Here is a 15,684-nt window from a genome sequence, read left to right on the forward strand (position 1 = left end):
CGATATGGCGAGGGATTACTGTATAGAGCAGCTGGTTCAGCGCCCTACACGCATTCTCAACTTCATTGACTGACCAGGGATAGAGAGGTCAGCTCAGGTGATTCATGGGCTGGGAGCGTGTGTGTTTGTTTGGCAGTAGTAGTAGTAGTAGTAGTAGTAGTGAATAATAAGAAAATTATCATACCATTATTTCCCCACCTCCTCTTTCCCGTCTCTTCCTCCTTTTGCTCCTTCCCCTGGCTACCTGGAGACTAACACTTACTCTTCCTGTGGTGTCAAAATTCATCAGTGTTGTTCTTTATAGTTTCACTCACAAATGAGACAAATATGAGTCGAGGTGATAGTACCTGTATTTGTGTGTCCAGGTGGTGTAATGGTTAGTCCACTCAAACTCATCTTGTAACTCAATGATTTCATTTTTCTAAAGACTTGAGTCAAATCATACCTTTCCCAATACACATTCAAGTGTTTATTCAAAAACAAATGACACTATGATTACAATGCTGTGACAATTTTTGAAGCACACTATAAAAGACAAGCATGAGAAATGTAATTTTCATCATTTTTATACATTGTGAAGTATGTTCAACAAAGAGTAAAATTTGTTGTTTAACAAAGTAAGAGTCTGTAAAAATTATACTAGCTTTAGTATCTGTCAAGATAAAGCTAAATAAACCTCAGTAAAAAATATACTAGCTTAAGTATCTGTCAAGATAAAGCTAGATAAACCTAATAGATGTATTATGAAAGTAGAAAATCAATGTCTGAGGACCATGAAAGGTTGGCATAATATATGCATGTATGTATCCTTGAAGTAGCACATTACTAATGAACTAAGGTGATGTTATTTGTACATTTAATTACCAACAAGGAAAATATTTATGGATAAATTGGTTAACCCTTAAAACAGCCATTACTGCAGCACACATGAAAAGAAAAAAAATCAGGAGTGGATAAATATGTGAAATAGACAATGCTACAAGTAGGGAGGCATATCCAAGGTGTGTTTCACCTATAAACTGAAATGTTTACATCATAGTTGGTACAGTAAAATAATTTGGTAAGTGCTATTTTTTATACTATAATTATATTCATCACAAACCACAAATTTCAAACAATGCTTTTCTAGGCTGGACTTAGTTCACTAAGTATATCTACTCATGAAACAATTTACAATCTTGTTACAGATCTAAATGAATTACAAACATTTTCTTGGTATAAAAATCTAATTTCTGTCCATGAAACTGAAGTTACTTATGTTGTACCAGAAGAATAGCAAAAATGACATCACATTTCAATAGCACAGCTTTTTCTACACAGGAGAATAAGTTCTTGATTTATTCAGAACACAGGTTGTTACATAGGTGGACCTCGCATGAATGGCCCAGGGCGGGACCTCCTGGCTCGTTGTGGGCTGGTCCCTCTCATTTGGGGTGGATTATGTAGTAAGGGATTAAATCCACGGCCTCCCATACTGGGGTTTCTTATGAAGCCACGTCCACGGTCTCCACGGCTCAACATGTACCCTCGACCTGAAGGTACCAAAAGAGAGTTTCTCATTGCACACCTGTACTGGGCACTTTAATATAATGAGAAAAAAAAGGAGTAAATGGGATGTGGGCAGGGTGGAATACACGCACACATATATATATATATATATATATATATATATATATATATATATATATATATATATATATATATATATATATATATATATATATATATATATATATATATATATATATATATATATATATTTTTTTTTGACATACATTAATAATGATTTGATGATCTTTTTTTGTTCATATGCACCAGTGCATAAAACCTGCAGTCAGCCTTTTAAGAGTTACATCCACTCTGGATGATTCTGGGCATATTCCTCCTACTCTTCCCCCCTCTGACTCCTTTATGCCTGTTATTAAGTTTCTTAAGAATGATGTTTTCTATGTCCTCTCTGGCCTCAACTCTCAGAAGGCTTATGGAGTGCCTCCTACTGTTCTTAAAAACTGTGCTTCCATGCTGACACCCTGCCTGGTCAAACTCTTTCGCCTCTGCCTATCAACATCTACCTTTCCTTCCTGCTGGAAGTATGCCTTCATACAGCCTGTGCCTAAGAAGGGTGACCGTTCCAATCCCTCAAACTACCGCCTTATAACTTTACTTTCCTGTCTATCTAAAGCTTTTGAATCAATCCTCAACTGGAAGATTCAAAAGCACCTTTCCACTTCTGACCTTCTATCTGATCACCAGTATGGGTTCTGCAAGGGGCGTTCTACTGGTGATCTTCTTGCTCTCTTAACTAACTCTTGGTCATCCTCTCTTAGCCGTTTCGGTGAAAGTTTCTCAGTTGCGCTAGACATATCAAAAGCCTTTAATAGAGTCTAGCACAAGTCTTTGCTTTCCAAACTACCCTCCTACGGTTTCTATCCTTCTCTCTGTACCTTTATCTCCAGTTTCCTCTCTGACTGATCTATCACTGCTGTAGTAGACGGTCACTGTTCTTCCCCTAAACTTATCAACAGTGGTGTTCTTCAGGGCTCTGTTCTATCTCCCACTCTCTTTCTGTTGTTCATTGATGATGTTCTTTCCAAAACGAACTGTCCTATCCATTCTTACACCAATGACTCTACTCTGCATTTCTCAACTTCTTTTGATAGAAGGCCAACTCAACAGGAACTAGATGATTCCAGGCTGGAGGCTGCAGAACGCTTAACCTCAGACCTTACTATCATTTCTGATAGGGGCAAGAAGAACCTGTTGTCCTTCAGTGCCTCAAAAACTAAATTTCTTCACCTAACTCAACACAATCTTCCAAACACCTATCCCCTATTCTTCGACAACACTCAGCTGACACCTTCTCCTACACTAAACATCCTCAGTCTATCCTTAACTTAAAATCTCAACTTGAAACTCCATATCTCCTCTCACTAAATCAGCTTCCTCAAGGTTGGCCGTTTTGTATCGTCTCCGCCAGTTCTTCTCCCCCGCACAGATGCTGTCCATATAAAGGGGCCTTGTCCGCCCTCGTATGGAGTATGCATCACGTGTGGGGGGGCTCCACTCACACAGATCTCTTGGACAAAGTAGAGTCAAAGGCTCTTCGTCTCATCAACTCCCCTCTTCATACTGACAGTCTTCTACCTCTTAAATTCCACCGCCATGTTGCCTCTCTATCTTCTATCGATATTTTCATGCCGACTGCTCTTCTGAACTTGCTAACTACATGCCTCCCCCTTCCCACGGCCCTGCTGCACTCGACTTTCTACTCTAGCTCATCCATATACTGTCCAAACCCCTTATGCAAGAGTTAATCAGCATCTTCACTCTTTCATCCCTTACACTGGTAAACTCTGGAACAGCCTTCCTTCCTTTCTGGCCACTATTTACTTTTGTCTATTATGGGAGCGGTGAGTAGCGGGCTTTTTTTTCTACACTCTTTTTGTTGCCCTTGAGCCGTCTCTGTTGTAAAAAATAATAATAATAATAATAATAATAATAATAATAATAATAATAATAATAATAATAAAAAATCACTTCCTTAAAATCACAGCCAATGCACACACTCATTGCTCCTGTTTCTCTAGCATAATGAGCCAGTCTGTATCTTGTTGGTCAGTATCCCATTTTCATGGTTGCAAGTTATTCTAGCTTTAGGATTTGCACCAGTTATTATAGGAAAATGTCTGATGCCTGAAATGACGTCTGAAATCATTCGACTACACAAGGAAACGGTCCAGCAAGTTATGTTTATGTGCTCTTAGAGGAACCAGGTGAAGTGCTTCGGAGATGGTGGCAGTGTGAAAACACCCATAGCCAACAACATCCTGGTAAAACAAAAAGACCAGTTATCCTGTGACTGATAGATCTCAAGAAAAGACAAGAAGAATTAACTTTTTTGAGAACTGTCGGTCCTGGGGGAAGTCTTCTTGGTCTTACCCAAATGAAGTTAGGTGTGGGCATTTTAATACTGCCATAATCTCTGAACATCTTACCTATAGTGAAACCATTTTAGTGCATTCGATGTGGCGTTGGATCCCACGGGTCCTTTCCTCCCCTCAGCTCTGCCACACAGTCCCAACACCTATTTTTCCTCTCATATGTTACCTATACACTGTGTGGCAGAGCAGAAAGGAGGAAAGGACACATGGGAGCCAAAGCCACAACGGATTTACTAAAATGCCATTAGTCCTTGCAGGAACCCCATGGATCCACAGAATGTCCCAAAGTGCCTCATGATGCAATGAGTTAAAAGCCTTCTTGAGATTGAAATAGACTGAGAGTACCTCCTGTTGAAACTCAAGTTGGCATTCCATAAAGCAGCGAAGTGCTTTGAGCCAGTTAATTGTTGACTTACTGGGCAAAAACCCAGATTGCCAGATTTTAGGTTCTCCCCATAGCTACCACTGGATTAGGTGCCCAGGAGTCATGCATATAAACCTTTTCACTCAGTGGTGGACCAGCTAGAAATCGAGGTGATAGTACCTCTCACTTTCAGCCTTGGACCTAGCTCCCCCACTCTAGCTTTCATTTCTCTCATACAACCATCCATGTACACATTAAAAAGCCATGGTGACATCACACACCCCTGTCTCACACCCACACCAACACCAAAACACTCACTCAACTCACCATTCACGTGTACAGAGGCACTCGCATCCTTATAGAAGGATCTGATCCCCTCCAGCAAATGCTCTCCCACACCCCACACCATGTGTCCTTAGAACATCCCATAAATCCTTCCCGTCAACCCTGTCATATGCCTTCTCTAGGTCCATGAAAGCAGCAAACAGCCTCTTATCCTTCTCTTGGTACTTTTCAACTAGTATTTTCAGTGCAAATATTTGATCTACACAACCCCTCCCTTTCTTAAAACCCCCTTGGTTTCAGGTTTCTGGAGAGTATATTATCTTATCTATATCTCTGACGCCATGTTACTTCTACAAGGGGCCAGCCATGGCAGAAGAGCTTCCAATTCTCCTTATTTTGACACACCATTGCAGCACATTCAATCTCCCCTGCCAGCTCAGTCATCCACGATTTCTCTCCGATACCGATCTGTTCTATTGATCCTTTCACTAATGGTCTTTCCCTGATACCATCTCCCTCAATCCTACCCTCATATACTCTTCAAGAGTAATTGTCAGTCAATGGTATCTCATGTCCAAAGCTTCTCAGAGTATACCACACTTCACCCATTCAATCACTCCTCGATGAAAAGAAAGTGTGAGCATGTCGGTAAAAGACATTTGAAATAGCACTATCCTCCCAACTTTGTCATATGAATCAAACACTGATGTGGAATATAGCACAGCAATCAAGAAAATGTGCAGTGAAAATTAACTACTATGCAAGAGGTGTGAGTGGTGAATCAAAATGGGATGAAGAAAGTAATGAAGATATTTTCACCAATGCCTTACTCTCTAGTCTTTCTCGTCTGTCTCTCACCTCTTCTGATACATTTACCTGTAATATTTAGTGCACATCTTTCTTATATCCTCAACTGCCCCTTTTATCTTTTCTGTCCACCATTCATCTTTCCTCTTCCACATAGCTTATATCTAATTGCTTTTTCAGTTTGTATTATCACAGTCCTCTTTAAAATGTCAAACACCAAAGCAACCAGAAAATGCCTCCTACTGCTCAGTCCAGTTTGAGGTAATGTCTGACATTTGAGTTTGAAGCTCAGGCTGGTAACTCAAATGTTCAATATGCCATCTATCTGCGCAGGCAACTTGCGGGTAATCCTATTTAAGAAAAGACATGATAATAAACCTAGTAACCACAGAAATACAAGTTCTTTCAAACCTCTGTGGAATCGCTGTGGAGACTCATCCCATGTGATAGGCGTTATCCTCCGTTGGTGTGAGGAGGAAGGCATGGAGCTAGGGGTAGAGGAGGGCACACTGGAAACATCTTGGGCTGCCTGATTACTACTGCTACTACTGTTGCTGTTGTCACCTCGCCTCTCCTCTGCCTCACTGGCTTGTCTGTCTGCTTCGGCTTCTCCCTCGTCATCCAAATCAAGCACTACAATTGTTGGTAAAAGGTTATTTTCTTATGTTGATATATCAAGAAATTTCTTACCTGTAAACATGCACAAGACATTCTATCACTGGAAAGACATGTAAACATGACTACAAAAGTAACATACAGATTACCAAAACACAATTTTCCATAACAGGAAGGTTCTTAAGTATCTATCAACTTGTGACCTTCAGAGTCGCAGAGACGGGCAAGATATCTATTGCCTATGACTTTGACACCCTTTTCCCACCCAGAACTTCCTTTGAGGTGGCTATGGCAGAAGAATCAATGGGAGAGGTCTATGGCTCCCTGTCATTTGAGGAAAATGCACTTAGAGGATGGATTGTTCAGTGTAATGTGGAACACTACTCATTTGCACACCGTATCATTTAGTAGGAGTTGTCTCATAACTTGACTCATTTTGAAAGTCTCCATATATACTTGCATGTTAGCAGTGTTCTCCAAAGGGCAATTCTCCTTTGAGTTACTACATGGAATCAGGGGGAATTTTTATATTTGTATGCACACACTGGCACCAACCCCTTCAATGCTAGGGATGCATGGCTGTGCGAGGAAGGAATGTCCATGCCCCCCTTAATCCCAACATCTGTCAGTCATAACTCTGGGGCGGGGTGTTGACCTTACTTGCCTAAATTTGACCTGATGGCTTAGGGTTGCCCACCCATCCTTGTCCTGCCCCTTCCATATTTACCCATTCCTGTTTGTCAATAAGATAAGCTAATCCCTATACCTACTTCTACTCTTCCCGCCCCCTTAATCCCCCCATCTGTCAGTCACAACGTTGGGGCAGGGTGGTGACCTTACTTCCCTCCCCTGGACCTGACGGACTTACCCATCCCTCTCTGCCCTGCCCTTCCAATATTTACTCATTCCGTTTTGTATATAAGGAGAATTGTAAACCATTGTAATTACTTCTACTCTTCCTTTACACCACTGAAGATGGTGGCAGTGTCTATCGACACTGTCAGGTTAAAAATATAACTCTTATCATCTGCCAGTATGAGTTTTTATTTACAGAGACATGCCAGCTGCATACTGAGGAATTAGTCACATTGATCATTTGCATATTCTGTTGTTGACTATGATGACTGAGGTTTACTTAACAGAAAGCATCATCAAATACCTTCATCATCAGCATCTCCACGTGGTTCTTCCTCCTCCTCCTCAATGTCATCTTCACCCACTTCTGCTGCCATGGAGTCAGCCTCAGTAAAGTTTTCCTCCGAGTCTTGTGTGCTTTCCTCGTTGGACTGCTCAGCTCTCGTCACCAAGATTGTTGGAGGTTCACGATGGGAGGTGTCACCTTCACTGGTGCTAACGCCACCTTCTGCTCCCAAGTCAGCTGAAGAAAACTTTTTATTTTCAATAGGAAAGAGAGGACTAAACTAGAGCAGCAGCTTTTGCTCCTAATTACAGTGAAAAGTGAAATAATGCATGCAGAAAAAAAAAAAAAAAAAAAAAAAAAAAAATTTTTTAGTGTACCATGAAGTTGTTGCTCACACACCTGTTGGGGAGCGGCGCAAGGGAGTGCTGGGCTGGGATCTGTTGCTCTCATCAAGTTGGCCAAGGTCAATCCTGGTGTCATCAATGAGGCCACCTTCTGCCATTTGTGCCAGACCACCTGAGGAAAAAATATTTTTTTAGTAACAACAAAATTACCACAATAAATATGTCAATTTTACAAAACTGTCTAACAATAATCTCTTAGAAAATATGTTTCATCTCAATGTCCAGTCTCTGTATACTTCAGGAGTGCAAGATGAAGGCAGAGAACTGACTCATTCACTTACTTGTTTGTGGTGGATTGGATATTTCAGGGTTAGAACCAAAGACAAATCCACCAGATGGAACCTGAGGAGAACTAACAGCTTCAGAAAAGCCGTCCCCACGTCTGGGAACAAAGAGCGTTGGTGTTGATGGAACAATACTGTCATCTCCACCTTCCTCATACTGAGGCAACTGGCTGAAGGGTACCAAGGCCTGGCGGCGCTCTTGACGGATTATGGGTCGTGGGAGCACAAGAGGTGACCTGGAGGTGGTCTGTGAGGGTCCGTCCATTCCACGACTTGAGGAGGAGGGTTGGCTTGGTCCTGCTGAGGGCTGAGGATGCTGACTCTCACTTGGAGTTTCTTGGGGTTCTCCCCTTGAATCTTCAGCATCTTCTGAGAGCCGAGATGTTGCTTCAGCCTCTGCCTCAGCATCTCCTAAGTCTCCTTCAGCCTCTCGAGTATTTTGGCCCTCCTCGGCATTAAGGCCTTGACTGCATTCTCGTGTGGTTTCATCATGCTCCATGGCTTCATCTTCCTCATCTGAGTCAATCTGATGAATGCCTGGCTCTTGCTCTTCTTCATCCATGTGGTCTTCATCCTCCTCCTCTTCCTCTTCCTCATCTTCCTCTCCTTGGTCACCATATTCTTCTGTTTCATCATCTGATTCCAGTTGAATCACATCATCTTCATTTTCCTGAGTTTGACTTGCATCATCATTTTCCTGCTCAGCATGTGATGATGATGGCCCAGCTTCCTCAGTAGACTGTTGTGCGTCTCCTTCCAGACATGTGCGTTTGGCATCCTTAGTATTGGTTACTGTCTCTGGCGAGTCAAGTTTTCTCTTCAGTGAGCTGGTGTCTGACGGTCCAGCAAGTTCTTGGGTACTAAGTGGGCTCACAAGAGCAATTGCCTGTGAAACTAGTGTATCAGCAGATACTTCTTGGGAGTCTTGCCTTAAGTGTGGAGCTGATGAGGCTGCAGTCTTTGATGAGGCCCCTGAGCCACCAGCAGCTACAGACACAATGGGTGCAACTATTGAGGTACTGGCTGTGGCAGCCTGAGGCCCCAGAGTGGACTGGCTGGCCAATGTAGACTGAGAACCAGCAGTTGATGAAGTGGCTGCAGCAGTTTGTAAAGCAGCAGTTTTTGTTGAGGGTGCTGACTGAGCAGAAGCTGTTGACTGGGTGGCTGGTGTGGACTCTGCAACACCTGTGGTTGACTGAGAGGCTGGAGATGATTGACTGGCAAGTGTAGACTTTGTAGCAGTTGAGGACTGTGAGGAGGGTTGTGAAGATGTAATGGAAGAGATGGATGCAGCAGGAGCCACTGGAGTGGTTAAGGAAACAGAGACTGGGGTGGGAGACACTGTGGCAGTGAGAGTTGTAGTCATGGTGGTGGTAGCTGAAGGTGTTGTGGTGGCTGTGGTGAGTAGTGTTGGGGCAGAGATGGCAGGGGTGGGTGTTACAGTAGCCTGGGGCAAGGTCACAGTTGAGGACACCATGCCATCACTGTGGGTTTCTAAAGGAGACACAACCATGACAGTTGACCCTTGGGGAGGAGCTGAACCTCCTGTGGGTGGAGCCATTGGCCGAATGCTGGCGGTGGGGATGGCACGTGACGGGGGAACAACTTGTGTGGCAGCCTGTGAGCGAGGAGAAGCAGATGGAGTCCCTGGGGTGCTCATGGGTTTGATGTTGGCTGTTGGTGGAGGCTCAAAACCAGACTTTTCTGAAGACACACCACTTGTAGATGGCTTAGACACCTGCGGGTTCACAAGTAAAAATTAGTTAAGTATTACTAATACAGTCAAGTGGTTTATCCAGGTAAATGGCAATTAAATTTTCCACACGATTTACTGAAATCCCCCAGTAATTATGGTATCTAAAATTTTTTGATATGGTATGGCTAACAAGGATGCCACAACTAAAACTGGCTTTCAGGCATTGCAGACTTGCTTCTGTCTAATGTAATCAAAGGCAAATTTATTAAATAACAATATGCTACATCTAAAAAGGACTGTTGGGTAATGACACTACTTTGTAGTCTGTGAATAAATAATACAACATTACCCCTGCAGTTTGTTTCTGAAGGTTTTCCAGTTGGCGTTGCTGCATCTGAAGTTTCTTGTTAAGAGTTTCAACTTCATGAGTTAGCTGATCACGTTCCTTTTCCAGCTGGGCAATGCGACTCTCGTACATCTGCTTCTTGTTCTGAGTTTCCTCTGCAATATATATATATATATATATATATATATATATATATATATATATATATATATATATATATATATATATATATATATATATATATATATATATATATATATATATATATATATATATATATATGTGTGTGTGTGTGTGTGTGTTTGTATTCTGCTGAGAGCAAGAGAACATAAATGGACCACAAAGATTACTATGCTATGCACTACCATACTGAACACATCCATTTATGCCTCTAGTTTTACTGATCTCTGCACATAATTGTTGGAAAAGACTCCTACTAGTAGTTTTGTGATTTGGGGCACATTCCCATTTTAAATCTCGTGCTAATTGCACAGCATTTTTGCTGTCTAGAAACATTTATAGTATTTCTACAAGAAACTGGTGGGCGGGAGAATAGCAGCTGGGGGGTCAGCCAAGGTCAGCACTGCCCCGCACCTTGCCACACACTTTCAACACCTCCCTCTTCCTCTCATATGTCATCTATTTACTACATTTAAGTGAATTCAATTATATAATTGAATAATTGAATAAGGTCATATAGTGTTCAGATTATTTCAATTTTAGGACAATAACAAATATTTTGTGTAAATACCAGGACACTTGACAACGTTGTATTCCAACGTTGTCAAGTGTCCTGGTATTTACACAAAATATTTGTTATTATCCTAAAAACGAAACAATCTGAACACTATATGACCTTATTCGATTATTCAATTATTTAAATTCACTTAAATGTAGTAAATAGTTGACATATGAGAGGAGGAGGGAGGTGTTGAAAGTGTGTGGCAAGGTGCGGGGCGGTGCTGACCTTGGCTGACCCCCCAGCTGCCACTCTCCCGCTCGCCAGTTTCTCATAGAAGTACTACAGGTAACTCTCGATTTACGTGAGTTTGGTTTACGAGTTTCTGAAATACGCAGGATCCAAAATCCAAATAAATGTTTAATTTACAAGTTTTTTTCCATTTATACGCGATATTTTAAGGAGTGGCCACCAGATGTCTCACGCAACTGGACTCACATGGCACTGCGGCCACATAGCTGAGTTCAGTTCTTCCCACGCGCCACTCAAACAACAATACAGTACCCACGCTGCCACGCTACTCAACAAAAGGTGTGGGCAGGTACCAGTACTGGTACTAATGGTACCATCTATATGGTATGGTACTGGTACCAGACTGCTCGGTACCAGTACCAATACTAGCCAGTTGCTCATGGTGTCCCTCATTTCTTCCTCACACGAGTGAGGCTGAGACTGAGTGCCTGAGTGGATATCTAGGTAATATGGATATATTCTCTCTCTCTCTCTCTCTCTCTCTCCACTGAATGAAGTGAATATTTATTTTTCGATAGAAACCTTCAAACCTACCTCTTGTTTGATTTACATTGTTTTTTATTCACGCGACCTCTTCAAGGACACAATACTCGCGTAAATCGAGAGTTACCTGTATAAGAAGTTGATCTAGTCTGAAAAGGGAGAAAAAAAATTCTGATGCTGGGGATTGATCCCACAACCAGCCAGATGGGAAGCCACATCACTACCAATCAGCTGAAGAGGTACCACACCAGCTAAGTGGGTTTTGGGAGGCTTTCCACATCTGGTGCATCACTACAGTTTATAACAGTGGTTCCCAACCAGTGGGTAGAAATGGATTGGGAGAATAAGTTTAATAGCTTATTGTTTTGAGACAGTTTTCCATGTTATAAATCTGCTGGTGCTGTATGCTTCTGCTGGTGAGTGTTGAGAGGAACGTCAGGGCCATGTATGTTAGAAAATTGGTGTTAAAAAGTGTAAAACAAACTGCAACCCAAATGCAAATACATAGGGAACCACTGGTTTATACTAAGGTTCAAATAACAGTACCCAATCTCTTGGTAAAGTCTGCCATCTGCTTGGACACATTTTGTTTGAGCTGCGTAGAAAAGTTCTGTGCCACTTGAAGTTCCCGTGTCTTGCCCTCTAGATCATTCCGTAGCTTATTAAATTCTCCTTCTTTCTGTTGGGTCTGTAATGAGGCCAAAGAAATACAATGCTTAGAATATGTCCAGAAGATAACATTTAAAATTAAGAGACAGCCATGGACATTAAAACCAGATAAGCATCACTTAATACAACCATACTAATAAAATACATTTGCTTCACTATCTTATTACTCTGATGCCCTGCTTCCTCTCTAAGTTTACACATCTATGCACTTTTATAAAATATCTACACTTCCTTCTCTTCCAACTCTCCATAATATAACTAACTCCTTAACCCTAACATTTTCTGTCTAACTCCCTTAGTGCCCTGAAACCTCGTTACTTGACTTTCATACAACCTCTTATTGAACCTATTCTGTATCCTTTTCACCTATTTGTACACTAGAAATATAGTGCATTTCTTAAATTCTACCACTCCACACCAAACATTCACTACTCTCACTCATACAACACCTATAAACATTTTCATTGGCCTCTCCACCCCATCTTGCCGGGCAATGGGGTCTTCACAATTAATCCATCTCCACTACACAAATATCTTGCCTAAAATGCCTCATTAAAGGCCCATATTTCAAAGTTATTGGTGATAAAAAAAAATATATATAAATAAATAAAACATGAATAAATCAGTATTTTTTTTTATCTCCAAGCTTACCACACTGCTTATCATACATCTTTAGTTCTTGTGACCTGCATTAACTTTATTCTCCCATCTTTTTACCCTCCAAGACTACCTCACCCCACCAGACTTTGCTAGCAGGTAATGTAAAAATTACTAATTTCTTATTTATTCATTTTAATTACTGATCACAAGTAATGCAAAAGGTGTGAAAATATAAACTTCTTACCTGGGTTTTTGCTTGTTCCATTTCAGCCTCCTTGTTGGACAGCAACTGTTTCAAATTAGCAACTTCTTTTCTGTAATGTTTAATAATCTTAATTATCATCATTCACATCTCTTTAAAATCAGTTTTTGGTGTGAGGTCCAGGTGAGTTACAAGTTTTTGAACAGTGTCTATGTCAACAACATTATATATATATATATATATATATATATATATATATATATATATATATATATATATATATATATATATATATATATATATATACATATATATATATATATATATATATATATATATATATATATATATATATATATATATATATATATATATACACACACACACACACACACACACACACAGAGAAAAGGTCACTCATGTGTAACAAACTTACTGAGCTTTTACTCAAGAGTGACAGACAAAATACAGGAAAGGGACGGATGGGTTGATTGCATTTACTTGGACCTGAAGAAGGTATTCGACAAAGTTCCACATACAAGACTGCTATGGAAGCTGGAGAAAAAGGAGGATTGAAAGGGAAAATGATAAATTGGATGGAAAGCTACTTAGGGGAAGAGAGATGAGAACAGTGGTAAAGGACGTAAAATCGAAATGGAGAGTTGTAGAGTGGAGTGCCTCAGGGATCAGTATTGGGCACTATTGGCACAAGTACTTTTCCTAGTATGTGTAAATGATTTGACAGAGGGAGTAAACAGTTATATGAGCCTGTTTGCAGATGATGCAAAATTGCAAGGACAAAGTTGGACAAATACAGATACGGAGACGGGACCACACGAGCGTAAGCCCAGGCCCTGTAAAACTACAACTAGATAAATACACACACACACACACACACAGTAAAACCTGTACTCCTTGTCATACATCTTTAGTTCTTGTGACCTGCATTAAGTTTATTCTCCCATCTTTTTACCCTCCAAGACTACCTCACCTCACCAGACTTTGCTAGCAGGTAATGTAAAAATTACTAACTTTGCAAGACAAAGAAATATTCCAAAAATCAATTTTGAATTCTAAAAATTAATGGGAAAAAAATCAATGAAAATTATGAATCTTGCATTTTGCAGAGTTGTACCGACATATAGTGGTCTCTACTCAGCAGAAGTCCACACTGAACTCATCGGGTACTGTATATATGCCTGAGGCATGTGACCCAACTCACTCTCCTGCACACACTGATTCATATCAGCATGCTGCTGAGTCATAGCCACACCGGCAAGACTGGATTTGGTGTTGACAAGAGAAATTCACGTGAATGATGAATTGAGGCATGATTGCCCCCTCGGAAAAAGTGATCACGTGCTCATAGAAATGGAAATGGAGGAGGGAGGAAGGGAACAAGACAAAACTTATAGAAGCGATAGATTAAACTATAGGAAAGCAGAGGTGGAAAACTTCAAGAAGTTTTTTGGTGAAATGGATTGGAAAGAGTTAATGAGTGCAAGTGAAGTTCAAGGAAAGTATGATATTTTCATGAAGGCGTACAACACAGGTGTTATGAAGTTCATACCAAAATACAGACCGAGGGAGAGGGCTAAAAAGAACTGGTTTAATGGAACATGTGCAAAGGCAAAAGAAAAGAGAGACAAAGCGTGGTCGATTGAAAAGAAACAAAAATCAAAGAAACAAAGAAGACTTTAAGGCAGCGAGAAATAAGTACATGAAAGTGAGAAAGGACGAAGAGAAACGATACGAAAAGGATATTGTGGAAAAATGTAAAGAACAACCTAAACTATTTTATAGATTTATAAATGGAAAAATTAAATCAAGAGAAACAATTGAAAGACTGACTCAAGAGAATACGGTACGGTACCGGTACAAATACTAGCCGGGCGCTCATGCTGTCCCTCATTTCTTTCTCAGACGAGTGAGGCTGAGACTGAGTGCCTGAGTGGATATCTCGGTGATATGGATATTCTCTCTCTCTCTCTCTCTCTCTCTCTCCACTGAATGTATAACGCGCACCTTTTTCACATAAATAATGCCTGAAAGTTTAGCCCTGCGCGTTATACACCGAATGTACAAATTTTTAATGATTTTTTTTCTTCTTTGGAGTGTTTTTAAGGGTCTGTGTTTTGTCTTATCCAATAACAACTGCAAACTTACCTTTATTATTGTTAATGATCTTTCAAAGTCCATAGCTGTCTTATAATATGTTACCATAGAATACAGGGCGATCAAATAACTGCCATACAAAAATTAAATCGGTGGAGGATCGCCCATGCCCTGCTGCTATCCCGTTTTCCTGTCGGGCGCCATTTGTATGATCTTGATCTTGATGTCACAGCTGGCTTACGATTGTATGACTTAAGAGCAGTACAAGCTACATAAAAGAATCATATTGGAAAAAAATATCCATGTGTTCATTATTAATTATTAATATTAGTGAGAATAATGGGGTAAATATGATATCAGAAACTGTACATCATGAGTCTTGTACGAGGAGTTATTTCACGCCCGGCCGCCATTTGCATTGTTTACAAACCACACAACCACACCCATACAACAAACAGCTGCATGCCGCGTGTCACCAGAACCGCGTGAATTGTGTCTTGCCTAGTTGTCTGTCATAACCTAAGAGTGACTGTGAGAATAATATACTTATTATGATCTCAGAAGCTGTACATAATCAGTCTGTACGAGGAGATATTTCTCGCAACACCAGCCCGGCCGCCATTTGCATTGTTTGAAAACCACACAACCATACCCAAACAACAAACAGCTGCATGCCGCGTGTCACCAGAACCGTGTGAATTGTGTCTTGCCTAGTTGTCTGTCATAACCTACGAGTGATGG

At 40.7% G+C, this 15,684-nt stretch overlaps 1 protein-coding gene across 1 annotated transcript in view; it reads right to left on the reverse strand.

Annotated features, from left to right (window-relative positions):
• Positions 1–454: 454 nt before the first annotated feature.
• Positions 455–15,684, reverse strand: part of LOC127004085 (nucleoprotein TPR-like) — a 61,042-nt gene continuing 45,812 nt past the window's right edge. Inside the window, exons 33-40 of the mRNA XM_050871406.1 lie at positions 12,871–12,940; positions 11,904–12,045; positions 9,887–10,038; positions 7,839–9,579; positions 7,553–7,669; positions 7,172–7,390; positions 5,809–6,030; positions 455–1,532 (exon numbers count right to left, since the gene is read on the reverse strand). Coding sequence (XP_050727363.1) covers positions 1,357–1,532; positions 5,809–6,030; positions 7,172–7,390; positions 7,553–7,669; positions 7,839–9,579; positions 9,887–10,038; positions 11,904–12,045; positions 12,871–12,940 — 2,839 coding nt within the window. The 3' untranslated portion in view covers positions 455–1,356. The remainder of the gene's footprint in view (positions 1,533–5,808; positions 6,031–7,171; positions 7,391–7,552; positions 7,670–7,838; positions 9,580–9,886; positions 10,039–11,903; positions 12,046–12,870; positions 12,941–15,684) is intronic.

This window comes from Eriocheir sinensis, chromosome 27 (genome assembly GCF_024679095.1).
Source record: "Eriocheir sinensis breed Jianghai 21 chromosome 27, ASM2467909v1, whole genome shotgun sequence".
In the NCBI taxonomy this organism is placed as follows: Eukaryota; Metazoa; Arthropoda; class Malacostraca; order Decapoda; family Varunidae; genus Eriocheir; species Eriocheir sinensis.